The sequence below is a fragment of the Zonotrichia albicollis genome, chromosome 9, assembly GCF_047830755.1.
Source record: "Zonotrichia albicollis isolate bZonAlb1 chromosome 9, bZonAlb1.hap1, whole genome shotgun sequence".
NCBI lineage: Eukaryota > Metazoa > Chordata > Aves > Passeriformes > Passerellidae > Zonotrichia > Zonotrichia albicollis.
In genome coordinates this window covers 38612333-38633659 of record NC_133827.1, presented here as the reverse complement: position 1 = coordinate 38633659, position 21327 = coordinate 38612333, and the positions used below count along the sequence as shown (strand labels likewise).

Genomic DNA, 21327 nt, shown 5'->3' with positions numbered 1-21327 from the left:
ATCAAACCACTGTGATACAGGGTGATGCCTTAGGATTTAGTTTTTATATTTTTCAAATCTTGTACTGCTTTCGTGTATAACTCTACAACTCCATATACAGTGTTAGTTACTGTCTTCTACTGACAAAACAGTTCCTCTCTGGGCCTGAAACTCAAGAAGAGACGTAAAGAACAGAGAATTGGGAGGGGCAAACTTGGAATAAATTACTTCATTACCTGAATGGGAGGATTAACCTCTGATATGTAAGTGAGCCAAACTTATAATTGTCTGAAAAACTTGTGACTGTTGTCCATCTTGGGTGTAGCCTCTGGGAGGCTTCTGCCAGCCCAAGGTGTACCTATTGAAGGCCTTTAACAAATACCTGCTTTTATTCTCTTAATCTTATTCAGCCTCTGTTCTAGGCAGCCACTCCAAGGCATCAAGGGAGAGCTCTTTGTTTCATAACACCAATAATTTAATAAACAGAATCATAGAATCACTGGGTTGGAAGAGACCTTCAAGATCATCAAGCCCAACCCAGCCCCAACACCTCAATTAAACTCTGGCACCTGGTGCCACACCCAGCCTTGTATTAAACACATCCAGGGATGGTGACTCTACCACCTCCCTGGGCAGACCATTCCAGTACTTTATCACCCTTTCTGTAAAAATCTCTTTCCCAATATCTAACCTATATTTCCCTTGGTGCAGCTTGAGGCTGTGTCCTCTCATTGTGTGTGAAGAGTCTTCCTTGTTATCTTGGATTGCCCCTGTGCTTTCCAGTTCTTGGAGAAAAAGAACAACCCCACCTGGCTACAGCCACCTTTCAGGGGCTGTGCAGAGTGATGAGGGCACCCCTGAGTCTCCTTTTCTCCAGGCTGAGCACCTCCAGCTCCCTCAGTGGTTCCTCACAGGGTTTGTGTTCCAAGCCCCTCACCATCCTCATTGCCCCATCTGGATGTGCTCAAGCATCTCCAAGTCCTTCCCAAACTGAGGGGCCAGAACTGGACACAGCACTCCAGGTGTGCCCTCACCAGTGCCCAGTACCGGGGCAGAACAACCTCCCTGCTCTGGCTGGCCACACCATTCCTGATCCAGGCCAGGAATCCAAGAGGGAAACACTCTCCATGCTGGGCACGGTGAGTCCAGAGAGCCTCTGTGTTGGATTTCAGAGCAGGGGGCTTGGGGAGGGCAGTGGTACCTGCAGGTGTAGCGCTCCTTGCCCTTGCGCAGCAGCGTCTCGGGCAGCGCGCTGGGTGGCGCGCGGAAGTTGAACATGGACGGCACCGACTGGATCAGCTCGCTGGCCTCGGGCTTCAGGGCGCTGAAGCTCTCCAGCTTCTCGGCCATGTTCTCTATGGCTGACACCTGCAGCAGGAGAGAGCACAGAGCCCACCACCATAAGTAATCCACTCGGATTTCAGCCCCCACCGGCAACCCGAAATGCAGAGAACGTCAACTGACAAGTGAAAGAAGAAAAAAAGGGAAAAATTCAGTGTAGATTTGCAGTCTTGAAAATTATGGGTCATGAGGGTAATAATCAGCCACTGTTCATGTCTTATTTTTAAGCCCCAGCTCCTACAAAATTCCAGGTTTTGCAGTCATGCTCTGTGGTTGTGTGCCTACCAGTCCATGCAATCCGATCTACAGAAATCATTGAACATTTATTACCAAATGAACAGAAATAACTGAACTTCCAATTTTATTTTTTTAAGGACTTGCAGAGGACACATATTGCAGAGGAAACATTATGAACACAGTAGTTCAATGAAGGGCTGCAACAATCCAGATCCAAAGAGACTCCATCAATGTCCCAGCCACATCCAACCACCCAGTCCAGTGTTGTAGCCCATCATAGCCAAAGACAATTAAACAAACACAGAAGAAATGAAGCTTTGGTGGGTTTGGTGCTCTGTATTCACATTCCCTGTTAGATGCCTATGCTATTTTTCCACCTCTTAATATTCTTGCTCTACCTCTAGCTGCTTGTAACTCCCATGTGCTTTGGGATGGCTCCACTCTTGATTAGCTGTCTGTAATTTGCAGGCAGTGTGTATTAAATAATTTCTGGAGAACAGTTTCCTTTTAGTTGTCTGGAATTGACCATGAAAAGCTCCTCCAAAACCTCAAACATTGCCACTTGAAGAGTTCAAGAATGCTGCTGAGCCTACTGACAGGTGAGAATAACCATCCACCTCTCCACAACACCACAAACAAATGAAAAAAAAAAAAGAAAGCCAAGCTCTCACCTACAGAGCACAAAACCCATAGCATGAGCCCTGTGCAAGATCTTGCTTGTAGCAAAGAAGGAAATTATATGAAAGACAAGATGTTGAACCCTTCTCAGCTGGAACACCTCCACAGACTGTTCTTCAAAATCCATAAAAGGCTCCTCTGATTGTTGGAAAACTGAAATTTTAATTGGAAGGATTGGGAATTTTTGCAGGTTTATTTAATTTTATTTTCATTGGCAGAATTACACGGTTGTCTCCTGGCATGACTATTTCCATGATGGTTAGCTCTGCCTTTGGGCTGGGTTGTTTTTTTCCCTTTAGCCTGTAGCCTGCCCTCTCATTTCATGCTCAGATTCCTAATGCTGAGTACAAATTGCAACGTACAGGGTACCACTGCCAATTTGCCAAATGTCTTTCATCAAACACAGTGGAAAAAAATAAAAAATCTCAGAGGGAAGTCAAGATACATTTACTTGTCAGGCAACAAATGTGAAAGCATTGCGAGGCAGTAAGGGCTGTAAGCTCTGGGGTTTGATTCATAATCACTCAGCTGCTAAAACATTCTCCACAGATGCAAGTGGACAGCACATTTGTCAATATGAAGGATTTTGACATGTACTGATCACAGGCATGAGATATGTAATGATGATGCTGCTGGGAGAGGAGGTAATTCTATCTCGGCACCGAGATGTCATTATCAACCCATACACCTCAACATTACCATATATTTCTTTTTATACGACTTCATATTCTCCTTTAGTTGGAATTGATTCTTGAAGCTTTTAAAATAGTCATTCCACTGCCTTTAATTCCTTCTAATTGTTCCCCACAAAAATTCACTCATCTATTTTACAACTGCTGAAAATAAATGGTTTGAATGAAAAATGCCCTTTGGCCTTCGGGCTGATTAGCAATGACAAGACAGTGCATGGGTTATGATATCACATATTTATGATGAAGAATAATAAAGGTACTGAGAAGTATAATAAATGTTTTATTTATGTATATTTAATATTCAAGTCCATTTCATTATCTAGTGGGTTTAAATCATTCTTGGATCACAATTTCTCATGCACATGGTGCCCGCCAGTAATATATTAAAGCAACTATTCTTCCCTTTACATTTAAAATGGCTTAGTCATGCTGATTTTTGTTTTAGTTCTTATTTCCAGGATTTTGCAGAGTAGAAACTGAGACAGACTCTTGTTTCATGCACTGCAACACAGACCAGCTCTACCTCCAACACTGCCTCCAGGATTACATCAGTCCCAAAATAGGTATGAAATCAGCACCTAATCTTAAATCCCTCATCCAGAGGAAACACGAGCACTTCCAATTATTTTAAAGTATTACTCGCTTTCTAAAAATATGTTTCTCACCATAGGAATGACTATTGTGCTTGCTGTTTTGCTGTTTAGGTTTTTTTTGTTTTTTTTTTTTATTTAAAGCCTGACTTATGTGGTGACCTGGTATGATTTATGTTTTTCAAGAACTGCAGCAGCACCAATGGGAAGTGTTTGGCCCCACAGCTTTGCTGATCCAAGGCACTGTCACTCCACTGCTATCAGGATAATTATAGCTGGTACTATCTGCTGCAGTTAGGGCTCCCAAGAACCAAAATTGGGGCATTTTCTAAAGAAGTCCTGCAGCGTGTTGGTGCTCAGAGCCTTCAAGATGCAAATCCCTGTCCTGAGATGGGTCCCTGGGCTGTGGGGGCATTTTACAGCTCATGAAATCCTGCAGCCCTGATCCCCAACATGCTGTCCATCACCCTCAGTGCAGGCAGACAGCCACTGCTCACAGTCTACTTGCAAAACACCAGCTGAGCAGAGAGAAATCCAGAGGGTTTGCATTGAGGGCTTATTCAGACAACAAAACCAAGCAGGAATTCTAAACCTGGAGGAAAACCAAGCAGGAATTCTAACCACGTGAGCTTTTTGGAAGGTGGCACCTGGTGCCAAGCAGGGGCTCCAGGGGACATGCAGGAGGGTGGGCAAGGGACAGATCCTCCTATTACCCCACACCAGCACAAGGAGGTGCAGGAGCATTAATTGGAGGCTTCATCCCTGTTACAACATTGAACATTGGCCGCTGCTCCCATTCACTTGGCTAAACCTTTTCAAACCCATTTCTATTTCTGCCAAGGAGAGTTCACCAATTTAATTAGGTGCATATGAAAAGATATTGGCTTTTGTTCCTGCTGAGCCTTTTGCCTGATATTTTTTGTGGGTTTTTTTTTGGTATTGTTATCACTAATGAATAACCATTCCTCATTCAGGTTCTGCTCACCATTCATGGGCTCTCGGAGCTGGGGCACAGCTCCCTCAGGCATTTTTTTCCCAGCTGAAAAAAATCAAAATCTACTTAGCCTCTTTTTGAATGGAAGCTATTCCCTACCTGTGATCATCATTGTTGCACTTTTCTGTGTCTTTTGTAATCCTGCTATGGCCTTTTTGAGAGGAACATTAGCTGTATTCAAGACCTGAAGCCACGATAACATAATGATGTTTTCAACTCCTTTCTGCTAAGCACTCAGGTGATATTTTCGTAAGACTACCAACCTCAAGACGTTTTTCCTGAATGACAGGAGTTAAAAGTGACACTTTCCCCATGGTATTAGTGGGTATTTACTGACATTTTTATGGCTGTTTTAATCCTGGTGTCTCAGCTTTCTCTGAATCTCTGCAGAATCTTCATAGTCAGTTCTGGATTTCGGTACTCGCAGTGAACAGCTACAAACTCTCTGCCTGCTCACCCTTCTTCCTATGGCATTTACAGACATATGCCACAGTTCAGCCCAGTGCCACCCCAAGGTGAACCCACTGGTAATCTTCAATGATTGTAAAAATCACAATTTTGTTTTTCCTTTCCCCCCCCCGCCCCTTTTTTTAATGACTAAATGTTAACCCAGGAGATCACTTTCCTTCCTCCACAATGAACCTCCCTCTTCTAAAACACACCTGAAGTAGCTGCTCTTCCTTCCACACACTGTTAGTATTGATGGCAAAGCAAGACCTGCCTTCACATGAGTTGCGTTGGCCATAGGGATGCTACTCAATCCACCAAATCCTGCAGAGAGGTGTTGGTGAGAGTGCCTGTCCTGGAGCATTGGGTGGGTGCTCATGGTCACCTCCCTTCTCCAGAGATGGTCCCTGGGACCACCAGAGAGGCAGGTGTGTATTTAAAGCCACCAGCTGTGCTCTCAGGGGGTTCTGCAGCCCAACCCAAACCCAAGGGCTGTGCTGATCCCTGAATAGGGGTACAAGGGGAAAAAGCACTGCTTGACCCCAAGGATTGGATTAGTGGGATTGCCATGCCCATGAAGAAAGCACTCTGAGGAGGCAGGAGAGGGGGAAGATCCTATTACACATTTTACATACAGCTATTGCCTCACGGACAGGTCATGTGCGCCCCTAATCTGCCATCAGTGAATGACAGTGTTTTATATAGAACAGTAACTTTTGATTTACACATATAAGAGTTGTTGATTCTATCTGTGTCCAGATGTCTGGAAAAGGAAGCAGCTTTCCCCCACCTCCCTGAGAGGCTATTAACCTCCGACTGACGCAAACTAATGTGCAGTCACAATTCCCCAGCTCCGACTCAAAAATGCAGACATTACCATAATCGGCTAAAACAAGTATTTATAAACATTTCAACGGGCAAGATATCATCAGCAGGGGCCTTGAACATTTGTCTTAAAATTTATTAACCGACCCAAGAAAAAGTGGCATAAATAAAGTGAAGGTTTGCTGTTGCTGCTTTTTCAGAATAACCTGATGATATGAAATAATCTCGCAGACAATGCCATGAATTACATGACCTCCTGTTTGACAAACGTGACTGCTTCATTGCTACTATCACAAAAACAACTGACTTTATGGCCAGACCTCATGGGAAAAAAAACTGTTCAAGTGTTTGCTTTCTATTTTTACTACTGTTATTTGGGGAACTCTTCAAAATCCAACTGCTAAAGCTCAGCATTTCTCCCTCCCCAGCTGAAGTTATAATGCTGCCTCTAAAATCTGCAATTTGTGAATCGTGTTGTCTTGAGTGTATTTGGACAGCCAGCCCTGGAACTTGGCTGAGTTTTATTCACGTTCAAGAGACCTATCACATGTGGCTGAACTTTATGAAGCAGTAGCAAGAAACTCCTTCTGAGCTGCAATATGTCTCCAGAATAACTGGATTTGTATGAATGCAGTTGGAGGGGATTAAGCACAGTTAGCAGAATGGATCATGCCCTAAAACTAAGCCCAGTAAAACAAAAGCCTTGTTAAGGCACTCACCAAATTCATTTCCATTTATTTGTAAATTTTTTTTAATTAGTTACAATGGTTCTTCCTAAAGCAAATATCGTCTGCCTAAAATTACAGAACCTCCTTAGAGCAACCTTCTCCTGATGGGACCAAAATGGCATAAAGAGATCAAATTAATCCTGATCCATTCAAAACAGATGTTCATTGATTTGCACCATAGGGCTCCTGCCAACAATGAAAAACCAATCTCAAATAATCTTGAAATATGTGGCACATGCAAGTGGGAATTGAGATGGAAAGGCTTGTGTGACATAACCAAATCTCTCAAGATGGAGATTCATCCATGAATCAGCATCCTGCTCAGTCACTTCATGTTTTAAACACCTATTTCTGCTGGAGCTGCCCAAAGCGTGAGCGCAGCCAGGAGACACACTCACAAAAGGAGCAGAATGATGGAAATTTGAGGGCTAAGCCAAAGTCAAGGGAATCAGACAGAAGAAACAGACTGCACTGGGTTTTTCCACTTCCCAAACCTGCTGAAGCAGAGCCACTTTTCTCAGAGCAGAGGATTAAGGGTGCCTGGGCCAAATCACAAATCCTACTGTGGCCCCTTCATGTCCTACAACAAATTTCCCAAGGAAAATATTTGGGAACAACCTCCTGTGCTCTCCAAGTCTGGCATCTAACCCCACCTCCTGCTTGCTGAGCTCTTGCAGCACCTCTGGGTGCTCTCAGGAGCCCTTTGGTGCTGCTCAGCTCCTTTCAGAGCATCTCTGCAGCTACATAAGGCAGCTCTTCCCAGAAGCAAGTGGGATTAATCTCACACAAAGCAAAGCTCCAGCCCTGCTCTAGAGGTGCCCCAAGGAGGGCAGGGAGCAGAGGGCAGGGCTCAGAGCCCGTCCTGCAGCAGGGACACACTGGAGCAGAGCAGCACCGGAGGATCTCTGCAGAGCTCTGGCTGAGCCTGGAGAAACGAGTCCAGGGGCAGCGAGAGCCAGGAGCAGCAGCGAGTGAGTGAGTCAGGACCCCAGCCCATGATCCATTCTGCAAACTCCTGGCTCCAGCTCTCCCCTCCAGAGCCCAGAGGCTGGGAAAATCTGGGACAAGCATTTACGGGTTCGGGCTGCAGCTGAGCAGCCAGCACTGCGAGATCAGAACTCGGCCCTTTTGGAGATGCATCTGCAAAAGCAGTTGCTGTGGTTCTTTTTTTTTTTTTAATTTTTTCCTTCTCATGAACTATTTAGATGTATTAAAAACAAGGTTTTGTAAAAATAGAAGAGAAAGCCCAAATTTATCCCATAGTGCATTTAAAGCACAAGCCCTGTTTGTGTACGGAGGATGATGTAAGTGTACACACAGGATAAATTTGACCTAAACACAGCAAATAAATGGGTGTTTTATTTCTGCTTTAAGCACTGCAGTGAGCAATTAGGCTCAAAATTTCAAAGCTATTAAAGTGACTAGTAAAGTGACTAACTCCCACCTTAGTGAGAGAAAAACATAAAATCCTCTGGGATTCTGTATTTTATTGCAGATTAAATATTTATTAACTACTGCTATCTAACAAGATTTCAGCCTGAAAATTTCACTGCAATATCTGGAGGAAAAAGACTTGGAACAATTTCAGTCACAAATAAACAAAAGACTGCATTCTGCAACCCGCACTCAGGTAAAGCTCCCATTGCCTTCACCAAACAAAACCAGCAAGATCAGGTACATAAAAATAAAGCCAATTTTTCATAAGAGCATATTCATCTGCTCAGCTGTAAGACCCTGTAGGAACAAGTGGCATGCTCCATAAATGAGAGGTAAGTTTTCTTTCATATTATATTTTTCTTATGCAATTTATTTCACAGTGATTATATTAAAAATATAAGCAATGAACTTACCCAAATTCTTTGATCAGGCAATTGGAACTGGGAGCAAAATTGAAACAAAAACAACACATTATTCCTGCATTGGAATCCTTATTGCAATCAACGTACTTATTAAGATTTTATTTAAAGATACTAATTAAAATCTTTTTATGAATGATTTATTGGACAGGGGTGTTCTCTTCCTAAAAATTAAAATCCTCGTAATGGCAAATTATTGTGGAATGCTATTAAATTATCGAATTTTCATAGCTTTAGACACAGGGAGTAGTTTTGCCCAGCCAGGGACAGGATACAGACTTCAGGGTTTATGTCTGTAAGTTCTATTTCAGAAACTTATTTGAAAGATCCATCTGTTTGCTGTCATATTACCCAGTTAAGAAACAATAAATTCTTGGTCCCTGAGATGGCAATTTTCCGGAATAAATTCAACAACAAAACCACAAGCTTTTAGGACATGAACAATAAGTTTGTAAATATTTTAAATCCTGCCAGCAGAAAATGAAAACTCACGGAGCACTCCCCACCTGTACTTTTACAGGGGCGAACAGGACTATAAAGGAAAAACAGCTTTTCTGGAAGCTGCTCCCCAGCCCTCCATAAACACCAAGCCAGATTCTGCCTCTGCAAACAGAAGGCTCCTTTCTGTTCTATTAAAGTTTGCAAGAAAGCAGTTTGACATTCACTTTTTTGACAGGACGTGCTGGTGGTTTGGTTTTCTTTTACAATGTTCCTTAGTGCCTGTTACAGTGCTGACCTCTGCATCGATCCAGCTCACACCAAGCCACAGACATCACCCCTCTCACTCAGGTAAGCGATAAAACCAAAGCCAGGCTTGGCCATGGGCTGTTTGTTGTGTTGCACAGTGAGAAATGTGGGTTCTGAAGAGCCAGCCCTCCCTCCTGCCCCACCTGGGCTGGCCCTGCCATGGGGAGGTGGCACTGACACCTCCTCCTCACACTGACAGCCCTGGTGACAGCACTGGGACCTTCCTTGGGCACCAACAAGAGATTCAACAACTCCCTGGGACAAAACACAGAGGGTGAAAGCCTGAACATCATTCCCATTAACAGGGAAATGCCCCATGTCTCCATTTCACATCTCACCTGACTCCCAGATCCCCAGGTAACTCAGTCACACAAAAGAATACCCAACTATATAATATAATAAATACATAACATAAAATAACACATAAAAGAATATCCAACTCCTATCCAACTCAATATCCAACCAAACTCCAAACAGTGAATTTTACCCCCTTTCCCACCCATTGACCACCCCACTCACCACTGGCATCAGTCCAACCTGCAGCGACACCTTCAGAACCCCCAAATCACTGAACCACTCTGAGTTACAGCTTCTCAACAGCTAGAGATCACTAAGCAATATAATCCTGCTTTTTCTATCAATGTGGTATCTAAAATGCCCTCATTTAAATAATTTTCTCCTAATTTACAGCCGCTTAGCTGCTCTAACAGAATCATTGACTTGATGGGGAGGAACCAGCCTGTTTCACAGCAGGGACAAAAGGCAGATTGAGGTCCTTTGTGTATTTGTGCATTAGCACTGTCTGCTACTAAAGGGGAATTTTCACTTGTGTTGCCAATTGGGCAGATTTACCTTATTTAAGGTAACTCAGCAGGAGGTGTTAAGCTGCTATTAAACCTTGCACATAAATTCTCAGTGATTTTAATACATCTTAAATTCTTATTTAATGCTTATAAATACTTACATAATGCCATAAATACTCATGGCATGTAAATACTACTAAATACTTTCACACACAATCCAACACTTTGTTCAGACATTGAAATTGGAAAGGGGTGCTGTGCACCTGCAACCATACATGCAATCAGCTGCTCTTCCCAGTTCTGCAGAAGTGGCATGTTTCAAGACAAGTTCTGTGCAAGTTAGGACAAAATAATATAGGACTTCATCAGGAAAAATAACAAGTGGTAATTGGGCTGTTTTGCTCAGGAATTCAGAGCAACCTGAACCAGAAACAGCAGCTCATGGTCGTGTGCCTAAAGAGGGTGTCATTACTGAGATGAAGCAGCCCACAGTCAGCAAGGAGTCGAACTGTCTAAATACCACAGAGGATTTTGTTTCAGGCGTAAGATTTAACTGAGATTTTTAGGAAAATCTCCTTGAGTAAGGAGAAGGAAGCCGAAATGAGGGTGCAGTGCTGGTGAAGAAAAGCAAAGTACAGTTTGCACACAGATCCTCTTCCTATGCCACATACGCACCACAGTTGTTAAACTGTTTTGGGACAACCTCCTAAATGTTTTTCATCCAGGACTGTGATCTGTGAACAAGCAAGCAGCCCTCATAAAGTCTCTCTTGAGGACTGGAGGAGCAGGGATCCTACACACACTGCACACGTTGCAGCCCACACCAGCTACCAAAGAAACCATGGAGCATTTGCACTATGAGGCTTGGAAACAACAGGTGGAAACTTTTCCCTCTTTTATGAGAGTCCTTAAACACAATAAAATCCCTTTTAAAGTGGGATGCTCAGCTTTTCTGGCCTTACTGTGAATTTGCACCGACTCCTCATAGTCAATGCTGACTCTCCTTGCTCAGAGCAGGAGAGCGCTGAAGACACCAGTGGCTGCAAAAGTTGGTAGCTACGTTATGGTTTTGGAGGAAAATGGCTCTAAAAGACACACTCAGTTCGAATCTGGCTTCCTCTATAATCAAAACATGTTGTTTCATCTGCAAAACATCAAGAAGCCCAGAACAATGCTTACGCTTTTCCACCACAATGGTCCAGCAAAAACTGTGTGTTTTAGGAAATCCAAAAATGACTAAGGCTGCATTCATTTCTCTGCACCTGCTTTGAAGCATCAACAGGCTTGTTTACAACATCAAAATTCCCAAAATACTTACTTGTGGATGAAACAAGAATCCCGGGGAAGGTCTCAAGTATTTCTCTTTCAAAGCTTCCAGTGGGTCAGTTAGCTTTCTTTTTTCTACTCTGTAAATGTTAAAATTAGATTTGCTTGTGATGAATCAGTCTCAGATATTAACAATCACACAGCTACTCAGCTTTAAAACAGGCAATTACACATCAAGCAATTTGTTTCTAGGAGATAACAGTAAAAGATAAGGGAGGAGCTCAGGTCTTGATTCCCACACACAGCTCAGTTACTGCCAGGGTGGGGCTGGGAATCACCTTTAAAGTAGGTTATACCATTTAATTACGGAATAATCCCATTTCAAGAGGTTGATAACCATTATAATGGGAACCAATGACTAACAACCAAGCACTTTATACAGAAATTAGGCAACTGAGCAGGCTTAGCACTAAGAGGAGAGGAATTCAGGGGACCCTTGAGCAAAGTTCAGACATCACAGCCACCACCCTGGAAACCTCCCCTGTGCACATCCAAGGTCAAGCAGGGCAGGAAAGGTGGGCTTGAATCTGGGGTGCCAGCAAAAAATCCTGCAATTCACTCATGGCAGCAAAACCCAGCATGGACAATTCAGAAACAGTGTGGAAATTTGAGAATTTTGCTTTTTCTATTACTGATATTCATGGTTTCATGGATGAATCGTGTTGTCCATATGTAGAGGTAACTCATGGCAAAGGAAGGCTCAGTGATAACTGCCAGAATTTGCACAGATTTCATTAAAATCATGGAAATGTAGGCTCACAGAATGGCTTGGGTTGGAAGGGACCCTAAAGATCATCTTGCTCCAACCCCTCTGCCCTGGGCAGGGGAGTTTGCAATGCAATTTAATTAGTTGGTAATGCAGGGCCATAAACCACAGATCATTATTTCCGCTGCTTCAGGCATTTTTAGTGAATATGACGCAAAAAAAACTTATGGTCTAACACAGATATCAATCTGGCATGAATAAAACCATCTCACTTAACAGCATCATATCCTGTTTCTTCATAATGCACACTTCTTGTCTTATGCACCAGCACTCTCCAAAAACTTTGCCCACAGCATTTCTTTTTCAAATAAAGTAATAAATTAGCATAATTTACATGGCAGTATCCTTTTTTTATAACAAGAGGCTGTAAAATCAGTCATTTATATTACAGACGAATGTTTTTATGGCTAATATTTCTCTAAACTAATTTAGATGCATGACTTTGACTTGTTGGAGATACAAGTGGAGAAAGGGCAAAGGGGGGCTGACACACACAGGATGCAGGTGAAATTCACATCCCAGTGAGATCCATCTCAGTTCTGCTGGGAAACACCAGAAGGTCTGGATTTTACCACTGGTTTTTAAAATCTCAGCTCACTGACAGAGTGCACCTTTCAAAGCCAACAATGCTCCCGCTGATTTCATAAGGTAGACTATGGATGGGGATCTGTACACCCTGGTGGAGTGGAAGGTGTAACTTCCCATGGCAAGGATTGGGATGAGATGAGCTTTAAGGTCCCTTCCAACCCAAGCTTTCTGTGATGATTCTATGTCTAAAGAGCCCACTGGTGAGGCTTTGTACACAAAAGGACGCTGTGCCTTCATTTCTATGAACAAAAAGCCTGAAGAAACCAACCCAGTGCTCAAATAATGGCAAAAAAGGGCAGAAATCATTCTCAATTTCCTTACTTTTAACACGTCTTAGGGCAAATCTGTTTTTTTTGTTGTACTTATGAGAAACTCCTCTTGAATTCAAGAGGAGCTGGCAAAGTGGAGTACAAGGGGCACTGTCCTCTCCAGGGGAAGCCAGAGGAGGCAGAGTTTTGGAAGAAAATGAACTTCAGGCAAACCAGTGACATCAAATACACATCAAATAAACAAACACTCAATACTGATGCCCACTCAGAGAACATATTCAACCTCTGCATGAAAAGCTATGCAGCTTAAATTAATGACTCATGGCAGTGAGGGCTTGCTAACTGCAGCATTGCCAGTCCCGTGGCTCACTTGGAGCAGCTGGGATGTGAGGAGGGATGCAGATGTACAGGTCAGCATGTGGCCCCCATGCCCTGGCAGTGCAATGGCACCTTCAGGGACATTGGAGGGGGACAGGGTGGCAGCCCTGGCTGCCTGCACCAAAGGATGCTGAAAGGCAGCAGAGAGCCCTTTACCTGTAGATGGGATCCATAAAGAACGGGGTGGGTCTGGCGTGCTGCAGAGAGGACTCTGAAGCTTTCCTCTGCTCGAGGTCTCCTCCTTTCTTCTCTCCAAAGACGTGGTTTTTGCGGGGCTCAGCCTGCCTCGTGCTGCTGGCTCGGCTGCGGCTGCCCATGCTGAGATCCAGGGGCTGGTCCTGGCTGGAGGCAGAGGGGGCTGCTGGCTTTGAGGGGATGGGAGTGAGTGGCTTCTCCTCCTTACGTTTAATGGTGAGGTCAAAGGGAGACTCAGAGCTTCCCTTTGGGATCTTCTTAATTTCACTGGGTGATTGGGGCTCCACTTTCAGGGGTAACGGTCTCAAGTCTCTATCAGGAAATGGATACATTGATTGAGAGAATGCTGGAAAAAATGGGAGGGGAAACATGGAAGGGTAAGGTAAGGCTCCGACTTTTTTGTCTTGCAGCCCCACAAGTCCTGTTGAACCAAAGTACTTTTCAGCAATAGAAGCAATAGCCTTTATAGAATCATTCACCGCTCCTGACACCGCAGTCTGCTCCTCTAAGGATGGTGAGAAAATGGAATGATTGCTGTGGTCTTTCTTATTATTTATTGACGCCAGGCTCTGCAGAGAGCTTACTTTGTCTTTGAACACTTTACCATTTTCTTTAAATTTCTCTTTCTCACTTTCAATGTCACTTTCCAGATCAGAGCCCGAGGTGGTTTCCAGGTCACTGCCACTGGGGGTACTGACATCGTCAAGGTCAAGGTCACTACTCTCTGACTGGTCACTGAGTTTCTCATGTGGCCTCTCTTCAGAGGACCCTTCTGGTTGAAGCTCCACTGGCTTATTCTCCCCTACTGGTGGTTGCTTATTTAGTGCCTTCAAAATATCCTGGGTGGCTGGCAGTATCTGAGGATTTGTCATGAGGGGACTTTGGCTTTTGTTTGTCTGATCTGCGCTCGGAAGTCCTTTAACAGGAGAACTAGTAGGTAGCAAAGGTGGCCTGTGGTACAAGCCTGAAGGAAACAGACCGGGGAAGCTAAAAGAAAATCCAGGAGCTGTTGGAAAGGTAAGACCAGCAGGATGCCTATTGGCTCCAAAATAGTCAGCAAGGCCCGGATTTGCATGATTCATATTAACCATGGACGTTTTATCCATAGCTGGGGTTCCAGGAAGAGAAATGCCTTGGCCAAAAAATCCTCCTGCTGCAAAATGGTTCTTGCCCTCACAAAATCTCCTGTGTTTATTTAAGGAAGACGTAGTGCTGAACATTTGTCCACAGTCTTTGCACTTGATTTGGGTTCTGCAATCAGCATGCATGCGCTTATGACGACAAAGGTTTGAAAACTGAGTATAGGATTTATGGCAGACCTCACCTGTATGTAAACAACAACAACAACACATCTCAGGCTTTGTGGTAATTGCCCCCACCCTCAAAGTTGTGCAAATAATACCATTTTTTACCCATCAAACGTCAAAGAGGAAGCCACAGGGACAGGTCTAGGTGCACAAATGTATAAAAGCAAATGTATTGTCCAAAGTAAGGCATCTGAGCAGACAAATGTCAGAAGACAGCACAAAACCCACTCCAAACAAGCAGAAAAGGTCTGGAATCACTAAAAGACACACTCTCCTCATTTGCTCTTTGCACTGCACAGTGCTGCACGTTCAGTACCATTATTCCATGTTGCATTAGCCCCCCGAAGCCCCCCACAGCCACGACCCCGTGCTGTGACCCCACATGAACCCACGGTGCTCCTGTGTGAGAGCACAGGTGTCTTCAAATGGCATCCATTTATGGCACTATTCCCACGTGGAAATGAATCATTACAATAAACATTTGCAGGACCAGACAGAGATGAAGCTGCCTCACAGAGCTTTCACTCTGCAAGAATAGGAAAGAGGTGAAGGAGGAGACAACCAGGCATTTCCTATTTCCAAGTATAAATGTAACAAACATTTTTTTTTCTACTTACACTGAAAAATTTAATCTCATGGAAGTCCAGGCTGGAACCTGGAAAATCTCAGTACTCTCATAGGTCCAATGCATTTCTATTCATGCGACGCATACAGTGCTCACAGTAACTCTAAATTCCACGTCTTAACTTTCCTAGTCTTAATATTGCTTATTTGCTTCTTGAACATGACAAGATAGACCATATTTCAAGAACAATTTCCTTTAAGAATGAAACTCTCTTTATTTGCATGTCTGATGCTCAGTAAGTATGACACTCTGCACGCTGGAGCTCAGCTTCCAGCAGCCTTCCACAGTGGCAGGAGGCTGGAAGGGGTCCCAGTGGTGCAGAGTGAGACACTACAGAGTCAATCACATCACTGGGGCAAACAGGATTTCACAGCCTCTTGGTTTTCTGGCTGCTACAAACAAATTGGGGAGCAAACTGGGGCAGCAACCAAGTTAAGAGTCTGTAAGCAGAAGTGGGGTTTGGAAGAGGGCAGTGCTTAGTTCCTCAGTGACTTTTTATGTCCCTTCTTGGCATTTTTAGGAGCAGGAGCATCAGGCTGTGCTGTGCCTTGTGCTTTTCATTATGCCAAAATTTGTCTGTACCTCTGCACTACCTTGCTTCTATCATCTCCAGACTTGATTGAAAACAAGGCAGCACCACTATCAGCAAGCACTGTTATCCCTCTGCAATAAATCCTTTTTTTTCTGGGTTTTTTTTTTTTTTTCCCAGCCAGGAAAAAGCATGTGGCCACTTTATTTTTTTATTTAACTTCTGTGATATCATAAACTCTCATCTTTCACACATCAAAGCCGCGCAACAATGCGCATTGTGTATTCCGAGGCCTTTTTAACAATCATTTTCATGGGCTCGAGACAGTCTGACATAATTTACAATGGCTCTATTTTTAAGCCCGCAGAGGAAACTGAATTGAATGTATCCCATCCTGCACTCTTGGTTCCCATGAACTGCAATCACGTCCCCTGACTTCCACTCGCACCGGGGCCCGCGCTAACCTTCCTGCTCCTCCAAATCCCTGCCCTTGAGAAACTCCGCCGCTTGTTGTCATCTCCTGGCTGTTTACCTCTCCAGCAGCCTGCTCCGTATCTCACCAACAATGCTGCTATTGTTCCCGGGCCCGATCCTGCCCCATCCACCCGGTTTTTCCCCTGTTCTCATCCCGCACTGACATCCCCGGGACAATTCGTGGGGGTAAACGGCGCAGGATCGGGCCCAAACACAGGAAATTCGCAGTGTGGTAATTCAGGAAGGAGGTTTGTTTCTGTGTATCAGTTACTGTTCCTGCTGGAAATCTTCATTCACAAGGAAAGGCAAGAAAGAAGGGAGAGAAAATCAAAAAATCGAGCGAAAAATAGACAGGAAAAAAAAATGGAAGAGAAAGAAATAAGAGAGACAAGAAGGTTGAGAAGAGATTATTCTAGTTTCTTGAAAATGCTTGGTTTTCTCTTGTTAAGTAGTTTTTTTCCCTTTAAAAAATAATTTGCCTGTTTATCATAGATATATTTTTTATTTAATACAGAATTATTGATCATTCAATTTTGCTCTGATTTTTCTGCAATTTTCTCCTATTTTTACCTTAATTGCATAAGATTTCTATTCCACACTCCAGGGTACAGAATCAGGCCCCTTACCTTCACTGCTGAGGCTTTACACAGTAATTTCCCCCAGCTCCCACCATGTTGATCACAGAAACCAAAATTAAACTGACCCAAATGGTGACGTGAGTGTTGCATCTATAGGTTCACACAAGCCGGATATTATGAATTTACTCCTCTCCCATGTCTAAAGCAGGATAGACCATATGCATTTTTCCAGAAAATAAACATCTCAAATGCATGCATTTCTAATGATAAGCTATTGTAGAATTAAAAAAGAAATAATGTTTTATGAACTTTTGGTCTTCTACCAGGTTGGACTGAGGTCCTGCTTCTTATTCACGTGGCTTTATTAAAGATAAGGCTTTGATCAGGTTGGCTAGAGTGGCAAAAGACAAAAAAGAGGAGTATTGGCACAGACTAGATCTTCCTAAAATTGGAAAATTCTCCCTTAAAGAACAGTGGTACATTATTAAACTATTATTCTCCATTAATATGGAGAATGAAGTCAATAGAATCAAGCAATATTCTACTCTGGAGAAAAGCAAAAATTTGCACTTAAAATTTTAAGATATCCTTACAGGCTACTAAGAGAGATGCAAATTAATAATTTGGCTAAAGGCATTTTATCTCAGTATTTAAACTAAATCCAATTGATAATGGCAATACCATTAAGATACATAAATATTTATTATTATAATCTTAGCAAACAATTAATGGCTGTACCAACAATTCACCTTTTTGAGCATTGAAGTTATTTAGAACTATTTAATGAGGTGCTGCTTGCTCAAGGTGCATCTTGCATTCAACAGGCATTCTATTTAATTTTTAGGGCTGGCAAAGAAGTTTTGTGCCAGGTGGCAGCCTTTGCTCCCTGAGTACTGCTCCTCTTGGGGACTGTCACCTGGAGCCCAGGTGTGTCACAGCATCAGTGACAGGAACACCCAATGCCATGGGGACTCTGAGGAGACTCAGTGTCTAAACTGACTGTGACACCTCCATGGACATTCCCAAGGACTCCTCAGATAAATTTGTATTATAGGATCTACCTCCTTTTCATCACATGATTTAAACTTTTGTAGATGGAGGGTGGTTATCAACTTTAATTGTTTCCATGTATGAAAGCAACAGAAGCTGGGTTTGATTTCTGCTGTTGCACCTTATTACACCCTTTAAATCTCACTGCCATGCTTTTTAAGCAACTAACTTGTAAGAGAAGCTCCCCTCCTTGCAGCTTTTACTGCTCTACAGACCTCAGGTTTAACAAAAACCCCCAAAAATTGCAAAAAATTAATCTCATGCCTACGCTCTCTGTACGGTGATTGTCTCTGAACCCCAAATTAGCCAGCAGTTAAGTTTGCATATTTTCTGCTTATTAAAAAAATTACTGTAAGTACTATTTAGAATACGTTCAGCCCCTTGTGGCATGTGGTTTCTATTTGGGGAGGCTGGAGATTCTGCAAAGGCAGTGAGTAATTACCTCAGTGTTGGTGAGTTTTCACTCAGGCTGGGGCGGCACACTCTAATGAGAGACAGTTGCCATAAACAGACTGGTAGGAGTAAGTCATGGTGTGTGGCCTTCTGGTGGAAAGCAGATATCTGCTCTAGGTGACCCTACCTCACTCTCACAGCTCAGCAGAGCCCACCAAACATATGGTCCCCAAACCTTTTTGTTCTGCAATTACACGGATGTTATCCGTAGGTTGCTCCATGGGGTTTCATCCCTCACACCACATGTGAAGAGATACCAGTTGTTGTTTTGATTTATCAGGAAAAACAGCAACAAAAAAGCATTTGAGAGATTTCATTCATGAGAGCTTCCACTTAGAGACTTCTATGTAGGCCTACCTGAGGAGTCCCTACCTAACCAGAAGTTAGTTTCCTAATTAAGTTTAATCATTTAATCTGCAATCAGCTTTAAAAATTATTAGTGATATTTATCATTGGATCTATTATACATTTTCTCATTGAAGGAGTCCAAACCAAAAGTATTACTAATCCAATGGCAGGTTACACATTTTGCACAAATGAGTTGTTTAATACTCCTCCTCTTGAGGAAATATTTTAGCTTGTGGCCAATGCTTTTCACAGGTGTGGTGCAGATATTTCAGTAAATTATTGCTGAGAGCAGCAAAAGATTGAAAGGTTTAGCAGACAAGTAGGAGAGATGGTCAAGGTACCTTTCAAGTCACAGCAGGTACCTGAAAAGGCTGTGGTGGAGAGTAGCACTACCAACAATATTTTAAAATATTTTCTGCCTCTGCTTCCCCAGTAAAAAGGAGGGAAAGGAATCTGCACCCTTCCCAAGCAGGGTCTGGCTCAGCAGCAAATGCAACCTGTGAGGTGCTGACGATCCCATTTAAGCCAGCCAGGCTCACATCCAAGGCCAGCTTTATTGCTGGAGAAGCTGTCAGTGAAGGTCTAACAGCTCAACACAGTCCTCAAACTTGGGGCATGCTCAAGGAAGGTGGCAAGGTGAATCTCATTGCCTTTGAGATTTGTTTTCCAAATCCAGCAAGAGTCATGACATCTGCTGTGGAGACTCTGCAGCCCAAAATCTGCTCCTAAAGCAGGAGCAGAGCAATGAGGCTGCAGCCACCAAGCCTGGCATGGCTAAATCCCACTCCTCACTTTGCATCTGCTCCTGGAAAAACATCCCTGGGACAACAGGCACATTCATACAGCACACAGTCTGTCTGGAAAGGAAAATCACATGAAAACAGCTCCTTGCATTGGACCACAAATTTCCCAGAACTCATTCAGTAACTCCCAGCCCTTGTGGCACGGGTGGGGAACTCAAAGGGAGCAGAACACAACCTGCTGCTCCCAGGCTGCGCTGCTTTACAGCAATGAAACAACACTTAATCAAAGACGTTTAGTTGGAGACTTACATATAAAAGGTTTGACACTGCTGTGGATGTGTTTATGCTGTTTGAGGCCTGAAGAAGTGGCAAAGGTTTTGCCACACTCTGGACAAGCGTGAGCACGGGCCCCCACGTGCTGGGAACGAATGTGCCTCTGAAGGTTGCTGGGGTCCGTGAAAACCTGCTAGGAAATGAGTACTGATTAACCAAGAAACTTGACTGCGCCAGAAGCCAGACATTACAAGAGCCCTTTAAAATTCAAACCTTGGAGCTATTTTTAGGGAGTATTCTAAGGTTAAAACCCTTGCTAATGGCCAGCAATGGGAGCTGTGCCTGCAGGAAGGGGCCTCAGTTTCCCAGGATCACCCAAGTATTGTGTGGGTCTGTGCACCCCTTTGCAGTAGAAACACTTGACTTTGCTGTTAGAAATTGCACATTTGAGGTCATGGATTTCATGGGAAATGAGTGAAAATGTAGCTGCTTGAAACCTCTAAGTGTTACTGCCATAGAAATACTTTATACTGATACCTGAGTGTGTGACAACAAGTAATCCTGTACACAACTCAGAGCTAGAAAAAATGGTTACATCTTCTAAGTGTCAGCTCAATATGAAATTCCCATTATTGCAGCAAATCTACCTAAAACCAATTAAGTCCTCCTGCAAAAGGGCCAAGCTTTGGAAATGTGATAAAAAGCAAATGCAGAATACCACACACTAAACAGATAATCCCCATAGCAAGCCCAGTGCTGGGAAGTGATGGAGATGTTTTAGAGATGAGAGTTGTACTCAGTGCAGCTGGGGTGCATTGATATTGCTTTATTTTCTGTATTTTATATTGCAGCAGTGTGCTGAAGTTTCTGTTCCCAGCAGCTGGCACACAGCCTAGGCAATCCTCTGTGCTGTGTTTCTCTGGGGGTTCTTGCCCTCATTGACCTTCTTACACCCCACCAAACTTTCCAAGGAGCCAAGCCCTTGCTCAGCATCCTGCATCAGTGCCCATTTTAGACTCCACAGCCATTTCCAAATCAAAAGGGAAAGAAAAAGAACATATTTTCAGAGTAGAACTGAAAACCCTTGAGAAATCATCTGAAGCCCTATGCCCTCCTGCATCCCAGCCTGGGGCACCCCCATTTCCAGGCTCCCCTGCATCCAGCAGCACAAGAAGTGCCAGGCAGCCTAAAAATTCACTGTACCTTGGCACAGTTCTCACACTCGTAGTGCTTCCCGCTGTCGTGGGACATTTGGTGACGTATCAAGTTGGACTTCCAGTTGAAAGCTTTGGGGCACTGGTCACACTTGTACTCCCTCTCCTCACTGTGTGACAGCATGTGCTTCTCCAGGCTGTGGAAACAGCAGCAGGGCTCAGTGAGATGGGGGTTTATAGGAGGAGGAGAGAGCAGAGCACACAGTTACAGCCAAAAGAAAGAAAATTAAAAAGCCCCAAAGGCCCAGTCCTGACAGAAATAAGTCCTGTGAGTTCCTGGCTCACCCCAGCCAG

General features: G+C 43.6%; 1 protein-coding gene across 7 annotated transcripts in view; it reads right to left on the bottom strand.

Annotated features, from left to right (window-relative positions):
• Window positions 1–21327, bottom strand: part of MECOM (MDS1 and EVI1 complex locus) — a 321931-nt gene that overhangs the window by 9330 nt on the left and 291274 nt on the right. For 2 of the 7 annotated variants that reach the window (XM_074547472.1, XM_074547474.1), the window contains 6 exons: window positions 21023–21170; window positions 19856–20012; window positions 13401–14763; window positions 11236–11323; window positions 8362–8388; window positions 1181–1347 (listed from right to left, as the gene is read on the bottom strand). In XM_074547472.1, coding sequence (XP_074403573.1) covers window positions 1181–1347; window positions 8362–8388; window positions 11236–11323; window positions 13401–14763; window positions 19856–20012; window positions 21023–21170 — 1950 coding nt within the window. The remainder of the gene's footprint in view (window positions 1–1180; window positions 1348–8361; window positions 8389–11235; window positions 11324–13400; window positions 14764–19855; window positions 20013–21022; window positions 21171–21327) is intronic. The other 5 variants (XM_074547473.1, XM_074547475.1, XM_005484750.4 and 2 more) reach the window with 5 other exon arrangements.